General features: G+C 37.2%; 1 protein-coding gene across 1 annotated transcript in view; it reads right to left on the bottom strand.

The window, feature by feature from the left end:
• The window catches only part of COL24A1 (collagen type XXIV alpha 1 chain), a 396,719-nt gene that overhangs the window by 201,934 nt on the left and 180,172 nt on the right, over positions 1–14,613 (bottom strand). The window contains exons 22-24 of the mRNA XM_018045691.1: positions 7,564–7,617; positions 6,327–6,371; positions 3,314–3,367 (exon numbers count right to left, since the gene is read on the bottom strand). Coding sequence (XP_017901180.1) covers positions 3,314–3,367; positions 6,327–6,371; positions 7,564–7,617 — 153 coding nt within the window. The remainder of the gene's footprint in view (positions 1–3,313; positions 3,368–6,326; positions 6,372–7,563; positions 7,618–14,613) is intronic.

Raw genomic sequence — 14,613 nt, forward strand, 5'->3', positions numbered from 1 at the left:
CTGGATCATGGAAAAAGCAAGAGAGTTCCAGAAAAACATCTATTTCTGCTTTATTGACTATGCCAAAGCCTTTGACTGTGTGGATCACAAGAAACTGGAAAATTCTGAAAGAGATGGGAATACCAAACGACCTGACCTGCCTCTTGAGAAATCTGTATGCAGGTCAGGAAGCAACAGTTAGAACTGGACATGGAACTACAGACTGGTTCCAAATAGGAAAAGGAGTACGTCAAGGCTGTATACTGTCACCCTGCTTATTTAACTTATATGCAGAGTACATCATGAGAAATGTTGGGCTGGAAGAAACACAAGCTGGAATCAAGATTGCTGGGAGAAATATCAGTAACCTCAGATATGCAGATTACACCACCCTTATGGCAGAAAGTGAAGAGGAGCTAAAAAGCCTCTTGATGAAAGTGAAAGAGAGTGAAAAAGTTGGCTTAAAGCTCAACATTCAGAAAACGAAGATCATGGCATCTGGTCCCATCACTTCATGGGAAATAGATGGGGAAACAGTGGAAACAGTGTCAGACTATTTTTTGGGGCTCCGAAATCACTGCAGATGGTGACAGCGGCCATGAAATTAAAAGACGCTTACTCCTTGGAAGAAAAGTTATGACCAACCTAGATAGCATTTTCAAAAGCAGAGACATTACTTTGCCGACTAAGGTCCGTCTAGTCAAGGCTATGGTTTTTCCAGTAGTCATGTATGGATGTGAGAGTTGGACTGTGAAGAAGGCTGAGAGCCGAAGAATTGATGCTTTTGAACTGTGGTGTTGGAGAAGACTCTTGAGAGTCCCTTGGACTGCAAGGAGATCCAACCAGTCCATTCTGAAGGAGATCAACCCTGGGATTTCTTTGGAAGGAATGATGCTAAAGCTGAAACTCCAGTACTTTGGCCACCTCATGTGAAGCGTTGACTCATTGGAAAAGACTCTGATGCTGGGAGGGATTGGGGGCAGGAGGAGAAAGGGACGACCGAGGATGAGATGGCTGGATGGCATCATGGACTCGATGGAAGTGAATCTGAGTGAACTCCGGGAGTTGGTGATGGACAGGGAGGCATGGCATTCTGTGATTCATGGGGTCGCAAAGAGTTGGACACGAACTGAGTGACTGAACTGAATGGAGAAACAGACAAAGAGAACAGACTTATGAACAGAGGGAGAGGGGAGGAGAAGGTGACATGTATGGAGAGAGTAACATGGAAACTTACATTACCATATGTAAAATAGATAGCCAATGGGAATTTGCGGTTTGTCTCAGAAAACTCAAGCAACAGCTCTGTATCAACCTAGAAGGGTGGGAGCGGGAGGGAAATGGGAAGGAGGTTCAAGAGGGAGGGGACATATGTATACCTATGGCTGATTCATGTTGAGGTTTGACAGAAAACAACAGAATTCTATAAAGCAGTTATCCTTCAAGTAAAAAATAAATTAATTAAAAATAAAAAAATTAATTAATTTATCCCACTAGAAAAAAAATAGTTCATTAGACAGTTTTTATAGAAAATTTGTGGCAGGATTTTATTTTATATTTATATACACAATATATATGTGTATATATATATGTGTATGCATATATAGATATAATTTTTTTAAAAAAACTTCTCCTACTTAATGGTCCTCTCAAATTCCAATTAGGGAGATGAACCCTTTGTGATACATAATCTTATGGGAGGTCTGTGTTAACAGGCAGAAAGCAAAAGTTGCTTGCAGATTACCTACATTCCTGCTTCAGTTTTCAGACAGCCTGAATGTAGGAGGTGAGTTGTCTTTGAGGATGCAAAGAGAGAGAGGAATAATTCCTCCAGGCCTATGGACAGAACAGAGATCCTAGGGTTCTGTGAAAGTGGTGGCTCTTAACAATCTCCAAAGTGCTCCCCCAGAGTTCCAGATTCCCCCAAGGGAGTGCCAGGTCTAGGAAACAGCTATATGATATTCCAAAGAAGAAACTGCAGGGACAAGTATGAGGATTGAACAGTAAAGAACTTCCTTCACTTCCTAGGTAACACGGATGCCACCCAGATGCTGATGTAACTCCAGGGAGGAGGCAGGATGTCAGTAATGACTGAGATTAGTTTCCTGCCAGTTTGACTGGATGGTAGCTCATGGTGAATTTTCTAGTTGCTTGGTAGTACCAGGATTAATTACAGTAAAGAGAACTAAGACTTCTATTTATAAATACCATGCATCTATTTTCTGGGAGTTTTTCTATGTAACTTGAGAGTCAGGTATAGATAAATCCCACACATGCTGACACAGTAAAATATATTTTAGCTCATATTTATTATTGGCCTCAAAGAGTGTTGTTTGTTTTTCCCTTAATCTCCAGTATAATAAAAATGAAGAGTTTAATATAAATAATGAGCTCTGAACTCCAGACTTAAAAAATTAAGCAATAAATCTGTGATACAATTCAATTTTTAATTAAATTTTAAATTTGTACTGATCACCAATTCTCATAAGTTAGTTTCTTTCAGACCTTACTTAATGCTATACATGAAAAACCACTGCATTACTTTATATTTGTTGGATAAAACTTCAACACAAAGCAAAAAAGTTGGTTGGTAGTACCTTTTTTAAATGTCATAAAATCTTAAAAGTACCCATTGATGATCCAGAGTATGTACTTAGACTCACTGTATACTTTTAGTTAAAGGACCCAGACTTAGTGAAGACACACAGACACATTTTTTAAATGTAGGTTTAAACATTATAGATTTTTAACTTGTAGCTTTCTACCAGTGGAACAGATTTAAGAAATAAAGTTATAGTTTATTATCCTATGCACATGCATGCTAAGTCGCTTCAGTCGTGTCCGACTCATTGCGACCCTGTGGACTGTAGCCTGCCAGAATCCTCTGTCCATGGGATTCTTCAGCAAGAATACTTGAGTGGGTTGCCATGCTCTCCTCCAGGGGACCTTCCCGACCCAGGGATCGAATTCGCATCTCCTGCTGCTCCTGCCTTGCAGATGGATTCTTTACCACTGGGCCACTGGGGAAGCCCATTATTGTCTTATATATAACCACAAATCTTAATATTTCTTTATTAAAATGTACATCTAATTACAGACATACACAAAGTCATAGTCATAGATATTTACAGATATATCTAGATGTAGATAAAGATATAAAGACATACAGTATTTCAAATGCTATTTGAACCAGCTTTAACATATAACTGGTTCCCTCAATTAAGGGGGTTGAATAAAATCTTTGATATGTGTTCATTTTACATTGCTCTGAAAGTCATAAATTTATCTTTTGTAAATTATAGTATGTAACTGGTAAAAAAATCAGTTGCTTTACCTTCAAGCCTTCTGGTCCTGGTTCACCGGCATACCCTTTTGGACCTGGTTTTCCCTTAGAAGGGAACAGGGAAAAAAAAGATATGTTTAATCCTTCTTCTTTCAGAAAGTTTGCTAATTTATGAAATTCAGACTATCCTATGAGATGAAACACTTCAAAATTACTTGATAAATGCATTTTAACAAACTGAGCCATTCATTCTACCATGTCTGTCTACTTGCCATGCACTGTTGTAGGAACTGAGGATTGAGGAATGCAGTAAATATACTTGCCTTTAGGGCTTCCCTGATAGCTCAGTTGGTAAAGAATCTGCCTGCAATGCAGGAGACTCCAATTTGATTCCTGGGTCAGGAAGATCCGCTGGAGAAGGGATAGGCTACCACTCCAGTATTCCTGGGCTTCCCTGGGGGCTCAGCTGGTAAAGAATCTGCCCACAGTATGGGAGACCTGAGTTCAATCCCTGGATTGGGAAGATCACTGGAGAAGGGAAAGGCTACCCACTCCAGTATTCTGGCCTGGAGAATTCCATGGAGTCACCAAGAGTGGAACACGACTGAGTGGCTTTCACTTTCACTTTTATAGAGCTTACATTCTATGGAGGATGACATAATTTTAAAAAAATAAGTAAAATACATGGTATACTAGGTAGTGGCAAACTTGAAGAACATCAAATTAAGCAGGACAGGAGATATAAACTGTTGTGGCAGTTTCTTTAAAACTTTGGTAAGACTAACAAAAAAGACCCCAATGAGAAGGTGGCAATAGAGTAAAGACTTTTTAAAAGGGAAAAGTTATATGGATACTTGGGGGAAGAGCATTCTAAGCAGAGGCAAAGAGCAGTATAAAGGCCCTGAGGCAAGAATGTAGCTGGAGAGCATAAGAGAGGAGATCAGTAAGAAGATGAGGGATGAAACGGGAATAGGGGAGAGGAGGCCAGGTCATGAGGGCCTGGAGATTATAGTAAGGGCTTTGGTTTTAACTAAGCAAGACAGGAAGCCTTAGCAAGCTTTGAGAAGTGCCAGGATCTGTGTCTTCACAGGATCACTCTGATGTCAGAGCAGAAGCAGGGAGTCCAGAGAGGAGTCATCTGCAATAATCCATGTGAGAGATGACAGTGGCATAAGCAGCTTGGTAACAGAGGAGGTGGGCTTCCCTCGTGGCTGGTTCAGTGGTAAAGAATCCACCTCCCAATGCAGGAGATGCAGGTTTGACCCCTGAGTTGGGAATATTCCCTGGAGAAGAAAATAGCAACCCACTCCAGTATTCTTGCATGGGAAATTCCTTGAACAGAGGAGACTGGTGGGCTACGCTCCAATGGGTTGCAAAAGAGTCTACATGACTTAGTGCCTAAAACAACATCAGAGGAGGCTGTGGAAAGTGGTAAGATTCTGTGTATAGTTTGAAAATAGAGCTTCCAGGAATTGTGGGGAGGTCATGTGCAGAATGTGAAGGAAAGAGTCAAGAATGAATTCAAGAAAGAGTTCATTCATTTTTAATCTGTGTAAAGGACAAATGAAACGAGGTAGACTGTGGGAGAACAAGTTTGAAGGGTAAATTAAAGGCTCAGTTTTGGACATTTCCATTTGATAGTTTTCTTAGACCTCTAAGAGGAGGGATCTTGTGGTAGTTAATACAAGTACGGAGTTAAGGGGTGAAGGTTCTGATCTAAACGTATAATTTTGGAAATCACTAGCATTTGATGGCATTTAAATCCATAAGAATGGACCAGTTCATCCAGGCAGTAAGTGTATAAAGAAAAAAGACATCTACAAATCAATCCAAAGGGCACCCTAAAATTTAGAAGAGATGCGTGGTCATGAGGGAGATAAGGAGTATGGAATATTAGAATCAATGAACTGAAATTTCTATTGGGACTGTTGGATTGGGCCACAAGAGAGAATGCAACAGAAAAAATGGAGGTGATGGTTGGGGAATGAAAAGTTTAAAGTTAAAAATTAAGAGGTTTCTGTAACTGGAATGATAAGGTCAAGGGTTTGTCCATAGCAGTAAGTAGCTGAAGGATATAAGAGGATGAGATCCTTGGAGGAGAGAAAGCCAATATCCTGGAGTAATCTATAGGACGTGGTTTCTAATATCAAATAACTGATGTCTGATTACACAAGATTTGATTAAGGAGATCACTGTATCTCAACCAGTGATGAACACCATACATTATGATCTTCTCAAGAAAAAAATGAGAGGTATTTCCTGCGAGACTAATAATGACTTAAAATATATGTGTTGTACACACCTTAATTATTTTATGATACAGTAAACTTTCATCATGTATCCCCAAATTCTTAAAAAATTCATTTTTAGAACATGAAAACAAGTAATTCATATATTACCACACAATATTATCTGAAAAAATAGTTGGCCAGGAAATATCTTATTTGCCTTCCATAAATTTACTAACAAACTCAGAAAATATAAATTTCCAAAGTATCACTAAATAGTTAATGTGTTTAGGTTGGTATGACATTTTGAGAAACTTGATAAATAACTTGCATAAATTACTAAGACCATGAGACTGGATGAATTGAAGGAATAAGTAAATATATAGAAGGTGTAATATCATTTAAAATATCCCTGGGAATTTTCAGTTGTAGGGCTTCCCTGGTAGCTCAGTTGGTAAAGAATACTGCAATGTAGGAGACTGGGCCTCAATCCCTGGGTTAGGAAGATCCCTTGAGAAGAAAACAGTGACCTACTCCAATATTCTTGCCGGGGAAATCCCATGGACAGAGGAGCCTAATGGGCTCTAGCCCATGGTGTCACAAATATGTAGTGGGCATAATATAATTTAAAATACCCTTGGAAAATTTTAGTTACAATACTATTTATTTTATTTGAGGGGGTTGTATGGCTATAGACCATGGAGACCACTTCATAAACCACTATAGTTTGTTTTAATCTTTGCCCTTTGCTATAAACAAACTTTGGTGTTATTAAAAAACACAAAACCATTGTTTTAAGAGAAGCATTCTTTGAAAATTATTTATGCGGTACCTACTCTTGGCCCCAGTTCTCCAAAGGATCCAGTTGGTCCTTCTTCTCCCTTAACAAAGATCAGAACATGTCATGACCTCATGAGATGAGTATTTAAAAATGTAAACCCTTATTCCATTTATTCTGAAGTCTGAAGCTCTTTCTGAAATGTTACAAAAATAATTCTGTGATTTTCTTATATTTTAGAACTATGTCAACCCCATAACATTTAAATTTTTTGTCTGATGACCCCATATCAAATTAAGAAGGATATGTACTTTTGGATTATTTTTAAATTGGTAGATGATATAAGATAAACATAGAAAATTGAGAGTACATAAGAGTGAAAGTGATTAGGGCATTGGAAAAGTCAGCATTAGGAATCACTGAGATTGTGAAATGAGGACAGACTTGACTTTCTTGGACTCTATATCTCTGATATAATTAGATGGATTTCAGTACAAATTGTTTTATTAAAAAATTATTGGTACAGAATCTGTTTGCTCTTGGCACATTCTGATTCTTAATTATTCAACAAATATTTTTGAGTCTCAGTTCTTTCTTAAGCCTTAGAGATGAAGATATATCAGATCCTATACAAATGGAGCTCAATGTTTAGAGTTTCCTTATATTTAACTTGCAGATCCAACATTTTTGAGATCAAATCAGCTACAATGTCATAAAATATAAAATTTTGTGCATTCATCTAAGGATTAAATATTGTATGGGTAGACAAAACAGAAACATAAAACAAATAATTTTTATACTTTATTCTCTAAGAAAATTAAAATAATAAATGTATTGATTCTATTTAACATATTTGCTAAACATACTGATTTTTTTATCTTAAACAGTTCATATTTACCACATCTGAACACTTACAGACCTCTTAAATCATATATCATATTTATTTAAAAACATTTTACTCAGTCCATAATTCAATTAAAAATAGTTTATGGGTTGGAAATATAAAATAGACGTAAATGTAAATTCTGGTCCATATGAGGGAGGTTATGGGCACAGATTCTTCAGCCATTTTGTAGAGACCACTTCATAAATCACTTAGTGAATTCACAGCATTAAAATGATTCCAAATTCCAACCCATAACTGCCAATACAAAACGGTAACTTGAAATCCTCAATGGCAAAAAATTGTCCATCTAATGCAGTTTTCTTTGAGCCAAAACTGAAGTCCCATAAAAAATAAAATAGAAAAATCTGAATTTAAAGAATTGCTGACTGGATATTTATTTTCTCCATACCTGAGTTCCTTTGAGACCAGGAGGTCCAGAAGGCCCTCTGTTTCCAATGAATCCCTGTAAAAGTAATACAAGGACACAAAGTAACATTTTTAGCTCTGTTAATACTTTTTCATTAGGCATTAGTCTCAGATGTGTAATAATATTTGATACTAATCATTTCTCATTGGGAAATTATCAAAATGATTTAGAGGATAGATAAGCAAAAAACTGCATGTCATCCAAAAACTTGGAAAACATCTGATAAACTTATTTTTACACAATATGTTAATATTCATATAATCTGCTCAGTATGTCAACTCTTCAACTGGACCATTTTTCATAAAATGTACTAGAATTAAAGCAATGGGCCTAATTGTTAATCTGATACTTGTACAGTAAATAGATGGATAATAGAGTGTCCACAAAGTCTGAAAACAGATGGAGAAGATATGTAGTGTTTTAACATCTGTTTAGAGACTAGCAAAGTCTGGAGCACATTATTTATATGAAATGTTCTTCAACTTACTTCCTTTCTTGATACAAGCTAGTAAAAAAGAGAGAACAACTTACGGAAGAAAGTAACTATCTGAACACAGCCATCAATTGTAAGATTAAAATACATCTTTTGTTCATCTAAATGCATGCTATTAAAAGTCAAATACTCTTTGAATAACAATTCATCCAGTAACTAAAACAAAAATTTTCCTATTTTGGCAAATATTATATCTTATTTAACATGGCAACATTTTTCTTGTTTTGTTCTGTTCCTCTAACTAGGCAATAAGCCAGATCTTTAAGTAACTCTTTTTTAAAAGCTATATTTTGTATTATTGCTTTTAGTAAGCTTATAACCATTAAAGGTTTAACCTAATTTTTAGCTGTAACAATAACTATGCCAAATAGTAGATCTACCTACAGGACTGGTTTTTCGTTTGGAATGGAGCAGAGTGATAGACTGCATGAGAATCTTTCCTTCATGATATATCCTGGTTTATAATTGCTGTGTTTTAAACACAATCAAAAAATGAAAAACTGTTCAAGCTTAAAAGTCTGTAATATATTATCACAGACTTATTTTGTACATAAGCACTATTTAAGAAACTGCATGAGTTTAGGCAATAACCTAGCTGTTTTGCTCAGCTTTCTTATTTTTAATAGGAAGAGATGGATTATTGAAGTGAATGTATACTGTTCTATATATTCATCTTTTTTTCAGGCAAAAGCATCCCAATTTTGCTTAATGAAGCAGTCTTTCCTCATGTAGTTTGAGGGGAGGTGTCTGTACCCTTGACTAAATTTAAGGATGGATATGCGACAAGGACCTAAATCAGCATAATCCGCATGCCTAGAAACAGTGGTTGGTTCAGTAATGAGCCAGAAACCCAAGTTAGTCCAACTAAAGAAATTTTTGGCTTACAGTGGAACAACTGGGAAAACAGAATAGCATTAAGGATGATGTAAACCTAAACAGAAGGAAACCAAGAAGGGGAGAGAATCTGAGAATGAAACCAGTGAATAAATGAAGTGATTGGGTTTTAGGATATCTTTGGGGGTCTGGGTATAGCTGTGTTTGAATTCCTAAATTTCTCATATACAATCATATTTTGGTTGAGTTTTCATTATTTACAATAAAAAAATCCTGACTGATACTGTGACTTCTAACTCTTAATGTCTAAAATGGTCTTCTAGAACGCAAAGGTTTTAATGTTCAGACTAAAGGTCAGAATGTTGTGATATTTAAATTCCATCACAGGATAGCTAATGTTTAGTTATTTATTCATATGTTCATTTTTTCAACAGACATTTTATTAATTTTCTACTATGTGTAAAGGTCTAATAAAAAGCGTAATAGTAGTCCTGAACCATACAAATATGAATAATATAGAGTCTTTATTCTCAATGAATTAATAATTTACTATGGGAGAAGGCAATTTAAAATAAAAACTAGAGTAAGAGTTGTAATGGAATAGAAGTATTAGCAAAGTGGAAAAGCGGACTTAGATGAAGGAGAAAAAACTTTTTAGGGAGGATCATAAATTTTTTAGGATGTGCAAACAACTTTGTATTGAATTATGATTGGTTAATAAATACATGTATCTAAAAATAAGTTCACACCAAAAACTTACCAACAAGTGTGCGGTCTCAAAAGGCATTGATGAAGATACATTTTACGTTGGAGAATATATTTAAAAAACTTAGCTCCAAACCCAGAAGAGGGGCTAAGTGATCCAAGAGAACTCAATTTTGCTATTCTCTCACTGCAGCTATTTAGCCTGTGAAAGTGGCACCCCTGATGAAAACCCCCCAAAAAACCCTTTCAGGGAGGCAAATAAGCCCAGGTTCCTTTTTCCTTCCTCTTCCAAGATTAATTTATAATCTTGAAGGAATAAAAGTTGAATTAAAGGGGAATTAGTTACAGGCTGTTTATAGGAAACACCTCTAAAACATAAAAATGAGGAAAATTAAATTAAAAAAATAGGAGGATTTATGCAAAGCAATTTACCAGCCACAAAATAGCTGAAGTAGGTGGCTCAGATAGTAAAGAATCTGCCTGCAATGCAAGAGATGGGGGTTCATCCCTGGGTTGGGAAGATCCCCTGGAAAAGGAAATGGTAACCCATCATAGTATTCTTGGTGAAGAATTCCTTGGACAGAGGTGCCTGGTGGGCTACAGTCCATGGGGTCACAAAGAGTCAGACATAGCTGAATGACTAACACTTTGAACTCCAGAGCTAACAGATTTTAGGGTAAAACAGATTATTAGCATTAAGAGGGTCATTTGATAATGATCAAAGCCTATGTTCATTAGGAAGAGAAAAACCAGAAAATTTTTATGCATTGAGGAACACAACTTCTAAATATATACAATAAAACTGATAAAGATGAATTGAGGAATCCACTATTAGGGAAATTTTAACAGGTCTCTTCCAGAAATTAAGTTACTGAAGTATGTATGTAGTTTGATTTCCTTTATATTGATTTCTAAAACAAGCAAAATAAATATTATGAGTATAAACATAGATGGTGACAGGGAGAGAACAAAGCCTCACCCATCAGTAGACAATCGGATTAAAGATTTACTGAGCATGCCCTGCCCACCAGAGGAAGACCCAGTTTTCCTCACAGCCAGTCTCTCCAATCAGAAAGCTTGCATAAGCCTCTTATTCTCATTCATCAGAGGGCAGACAGAAGAAGCAAAAACTAATCCCACAGTCTCCAGAATGAAAACCACAACCACAGAAAGCTAACCAATAACCATGTGATAATCACACGGATCACAGCCTTGTATAACTCAATGAAGGTACGAGGCATGCCGGGCAGAGCCACCCAAGACAGATGGGTCATGGTGAAGAGTTCTGACAAAATATGGTCTACTGGAGGAAGGAATGGCAAAGTACTTCAGCATTCTTGCCTGGAGAACCCTGCAAACAGCATGAAAAGGAAAAAAGATGTAACACTGGAAGATGAGACCCCCACCCATTCCCCGCCCCCCGCTCAGGTGGATAGGTGTCCAACAGGCTACTAGGGAAGACAGGAGAAATAGTTCCAGAAAGAATGAAGAGGCTCAACCACAGTGTAAATAACACTAAGATGTGGATGTGTCTGCTAGTGAAAGTAAAGTCCCATTCTGTAAAGAACAGTATCACATAGGAAGCTGGAATGTTAGATCTATGAATCAAGGTAAATTGGATAAGGTCAAACAGGAGATGGCAAAAGTGAACAACATCTTAGGAATCTGTCAACTAAAATGGACAGGAATGGGCAAATTTAATTCAGATGACTTTTATATCTACTACTGTGGGCAAGAATCCCTAGAAGAAATTGAATAGCCCTCATGGTCAATAAAACAAAGTTCATAATGCAGGACTTGGGTGCAACCTCAAAAACAACAGAATGATCTCGTTTCACTTCCAAGGCAAATCATGTAACATCACAGTAATTTAAGACTATGCCCTAACCACTAATGCCAAAGAAGCTGAACGGTTCTATGAAGACCTACCAGATCTTCTAGAACTAACACCAGAAAAAGATGTCCTTTTCATTATAGGGGACTAGAATGAAAAAGTAGGAAGTCAAGAGACACCAGGAGTGACAAGCAAGTTTGGCTTTGGAGTGCAAAATGAAGCAGGGCAAAGGCTAACAGTTTTGCTAAGAGAATACACTGGTCATAGCAAACACTCTCTTCCAACAATAAAAGAGGCAACTCCACATATGGACATCACCAGATGGTCAACACCAAAATCAGATTGACTATATTCTTGGCATCTAAAGATGGAGAAGCTCTATTCATTCACCAAAAGCAAGACCTGGAGCTGACTGTGACTGTGCTCAGATCATCAGCTCCTCATTGCAAAATTAAAGCTTAAATTGAAGAAAGAAGGGAAAATCACTAGGCCATTCAGGTATTGCTGTTGTTGTTGCTCAGTCACCAAGTCATGTGCAACTCTCTGCAACCACATGGACTGTAGCACACCAGGCCTCCCCATCCGCTTAACATCTCCCAGAGGTTGTCCAAGTTCCTGCCCACTGAATCAGTCATACCATCCACCCATCTCATCCTCTGTAGCCCTCTTCTCCTTCTGCCTTCAATATTTCCCAGCATCAGGGGCTTTTCCAATAAGTCAGCTCTTTCCATCAGCTGGCCAAAGTATTAGAGCTTCAGCTTCAGCATCAGTCCTTCCAATGAGTATCCAGGGTTGATTTCCTTTAGAATTGTCTGGTTTGATCTCCTTGCTGTCCAAGGGACTCTCAAGGGTCTTTTCTAGCACCACAGTACAAAAGCATCAATTCTTTGGTGTTCTGTCTTCTTTATGGTCCAGTTCTCATATCCATACATGACTACATGCCTACATTCGGGTATGACCTAAATCAAATCCCTTATATAGTGGAGATGACAAATAGATTAAAGGGATTAGATCTGGTGGATGGAGTGCCTTGAAGAACTATGGACAGAGATTTATAACATTTGGGTACACAGATAGTGGTGACCAAAACCATCCTCAAGAAAAAGTAATGGAAGAATGCAAAGTGGCCATCTGAGGAGGCCTTACAGATAGGTGAGAAAAGAGGAGAAGCAAAACAAGAAAGGAAGAATATACCCAACTGAATGTAGAGTCAGAGAATAGCAAGAAGAGATAAAAAAAATCTTAAGTGAACAATGCAAAGAAATAGAGGAAAACATTACAATGGGAAAGACTAGCAATCTCTTCATGAAAATTGCATATTTTCATGCAAAGATGGGCACAATAAAGGACAGAATCAACAAGGACCTAACAGAAGCAGAAGAGATTAAGAAGAAGTGGCAAGAATACAGAGAGAACTACATGAAAAAGGTGTTAATGACCCAGATAATCATGATGGTGTACCTAGAACCAGACATCCTGGAGTATGCACTCAAGTGGGCCTTAGGAAGCAAAGGTAGTGAACAAAGCTAGTGGAGGTGATGGAATTCCTGCTGAACTATTTCAAATGCTAAAAGATGATGCTGTGAAAGTGCTGCACTCAATATGCCAACAATTTTGGAAAGGGCAGCAGTATCCATAGGACTGGAAAAGGTCAGTTTTCATTCCAACCCCAAAGAAAGTCAACGCCAAAGAATGTTCAAACTACCACACAATTGTACTCATCTCACATGCTAGCAAAGTAATGCTCAAAATTCTCCAAGCCAGGCTTCAATAGTATGTGAACTAAGAACTTGCAAATGTACAAACTGAATTTTTAAAAAGCAGAGGAACCAGAGATCAAATTGCTGACATAAGTTGGATCATAGAAAAAGCAAGGGAATTCAAAAAAATTATCTACTTCTGCATCACTGACTATGTGACAAATAAAAAGGATCACAAGAGACTAATACCAGTAACAAACTGGATAACCTAGAAGAAACAGGTAAAATTCCTAGAAATACACAACCTACCAAAACTGAATCATAAAGAAAGAGAACATCTTAACATAACTATAACTAGCAAGGAGACTGAATCATTAATCCAAAACCTCCCAGGAAATAAAAAACCTAGGATGGTTTCCCTGGAGAAGTCTACCACACATTTAAAAAATAATTAATGTAAATCCTTCTGAAACTCTTCCAGAAAAGTTGAAGAGGGAATATTTTCAAAGTCATTTTATGAGGCCAGCGTTACCCTGATACCAAATCAAATAAAGATATTACTAGAACATAAAATTAGTGGCCAATATCTTTAATGAAAATAGATGTGAAAGTCCTTGAAAAAAACTAGCAATTGTGGGGTAGTCCAAGATGGCACCTCCTTCCATGGACATACCAAATCTACAACTACCTATAGAACAATTACCCCTGAAAAAGAACTAGCTACACAGCACCCCCGCCCCCTCCATAACAAAGGATAAAAAAAGCCTCACTGAGATAAGTAGGAGAGGTAGACATATGGTTTCATCAGAAATTTCACCTCCAATAAGCAACCCCCTTAAGGGAGAGATCTCATGGTTTGGGGCTACTCCCTGAGATACAAGGGGTTTATACCAAACCTCAATAGCTGCACTAAAAAAATAAGGGTCCCCCAAATCTGGCTTTCAAAACTCAATGGGGCTTAATCCAAGGGAACTGGGGGCTACGGAATCTGATATATTCCTTTTGAAGGACTCATGCATGGTATCACACTTTCTGGGACTCACTGCAAAAGCAGTAGTTAGAGAAGTGCATGGGCCACGTGTGAAGGAGATTGATTTACTAATCTTAAAGTGACTGCTAGTGAGGCAGGTATGAGTTGGGACTTTGGGACCGAGGTGCTGATGAACACCATTTTTGATATTTCCCTACACCTTTATAACACAAGTGGGTACAAACAGACACAGCTTCCCTAAAGCACAGTATTGTAATTATTTTTTTAAAAAAAGCACATTAAAAGTATCATACACAAAGATCAGGTGGGATTTATTCCAGGGTTATAAGAACGATTCAACATTTCTGTATGAAATCAATCTACAATCAAACTACATTAACAAAATGAAACATAAAACTCACATGCTCATCTCAATAGATGTAAAAAAGCATTTGACAAAATTAAAATCCACTTATGATTAAAAAAAAGAAACAAG

The sequence above is a fragment of the Capra hircus genome, chromosome 3, assembly GCF_001704415.2.
Source record: "Capra hircus breed San Clemente chromosome 3, ASM170441v1, whole genome shotgun sequence".
NCBI classification, from domain to species: domain Eukaryota; kingdom Metazoa; phylum Chordata; class Mammalia; order Artiodactyla; family Bovidae; genus Capra; species Capra hircus.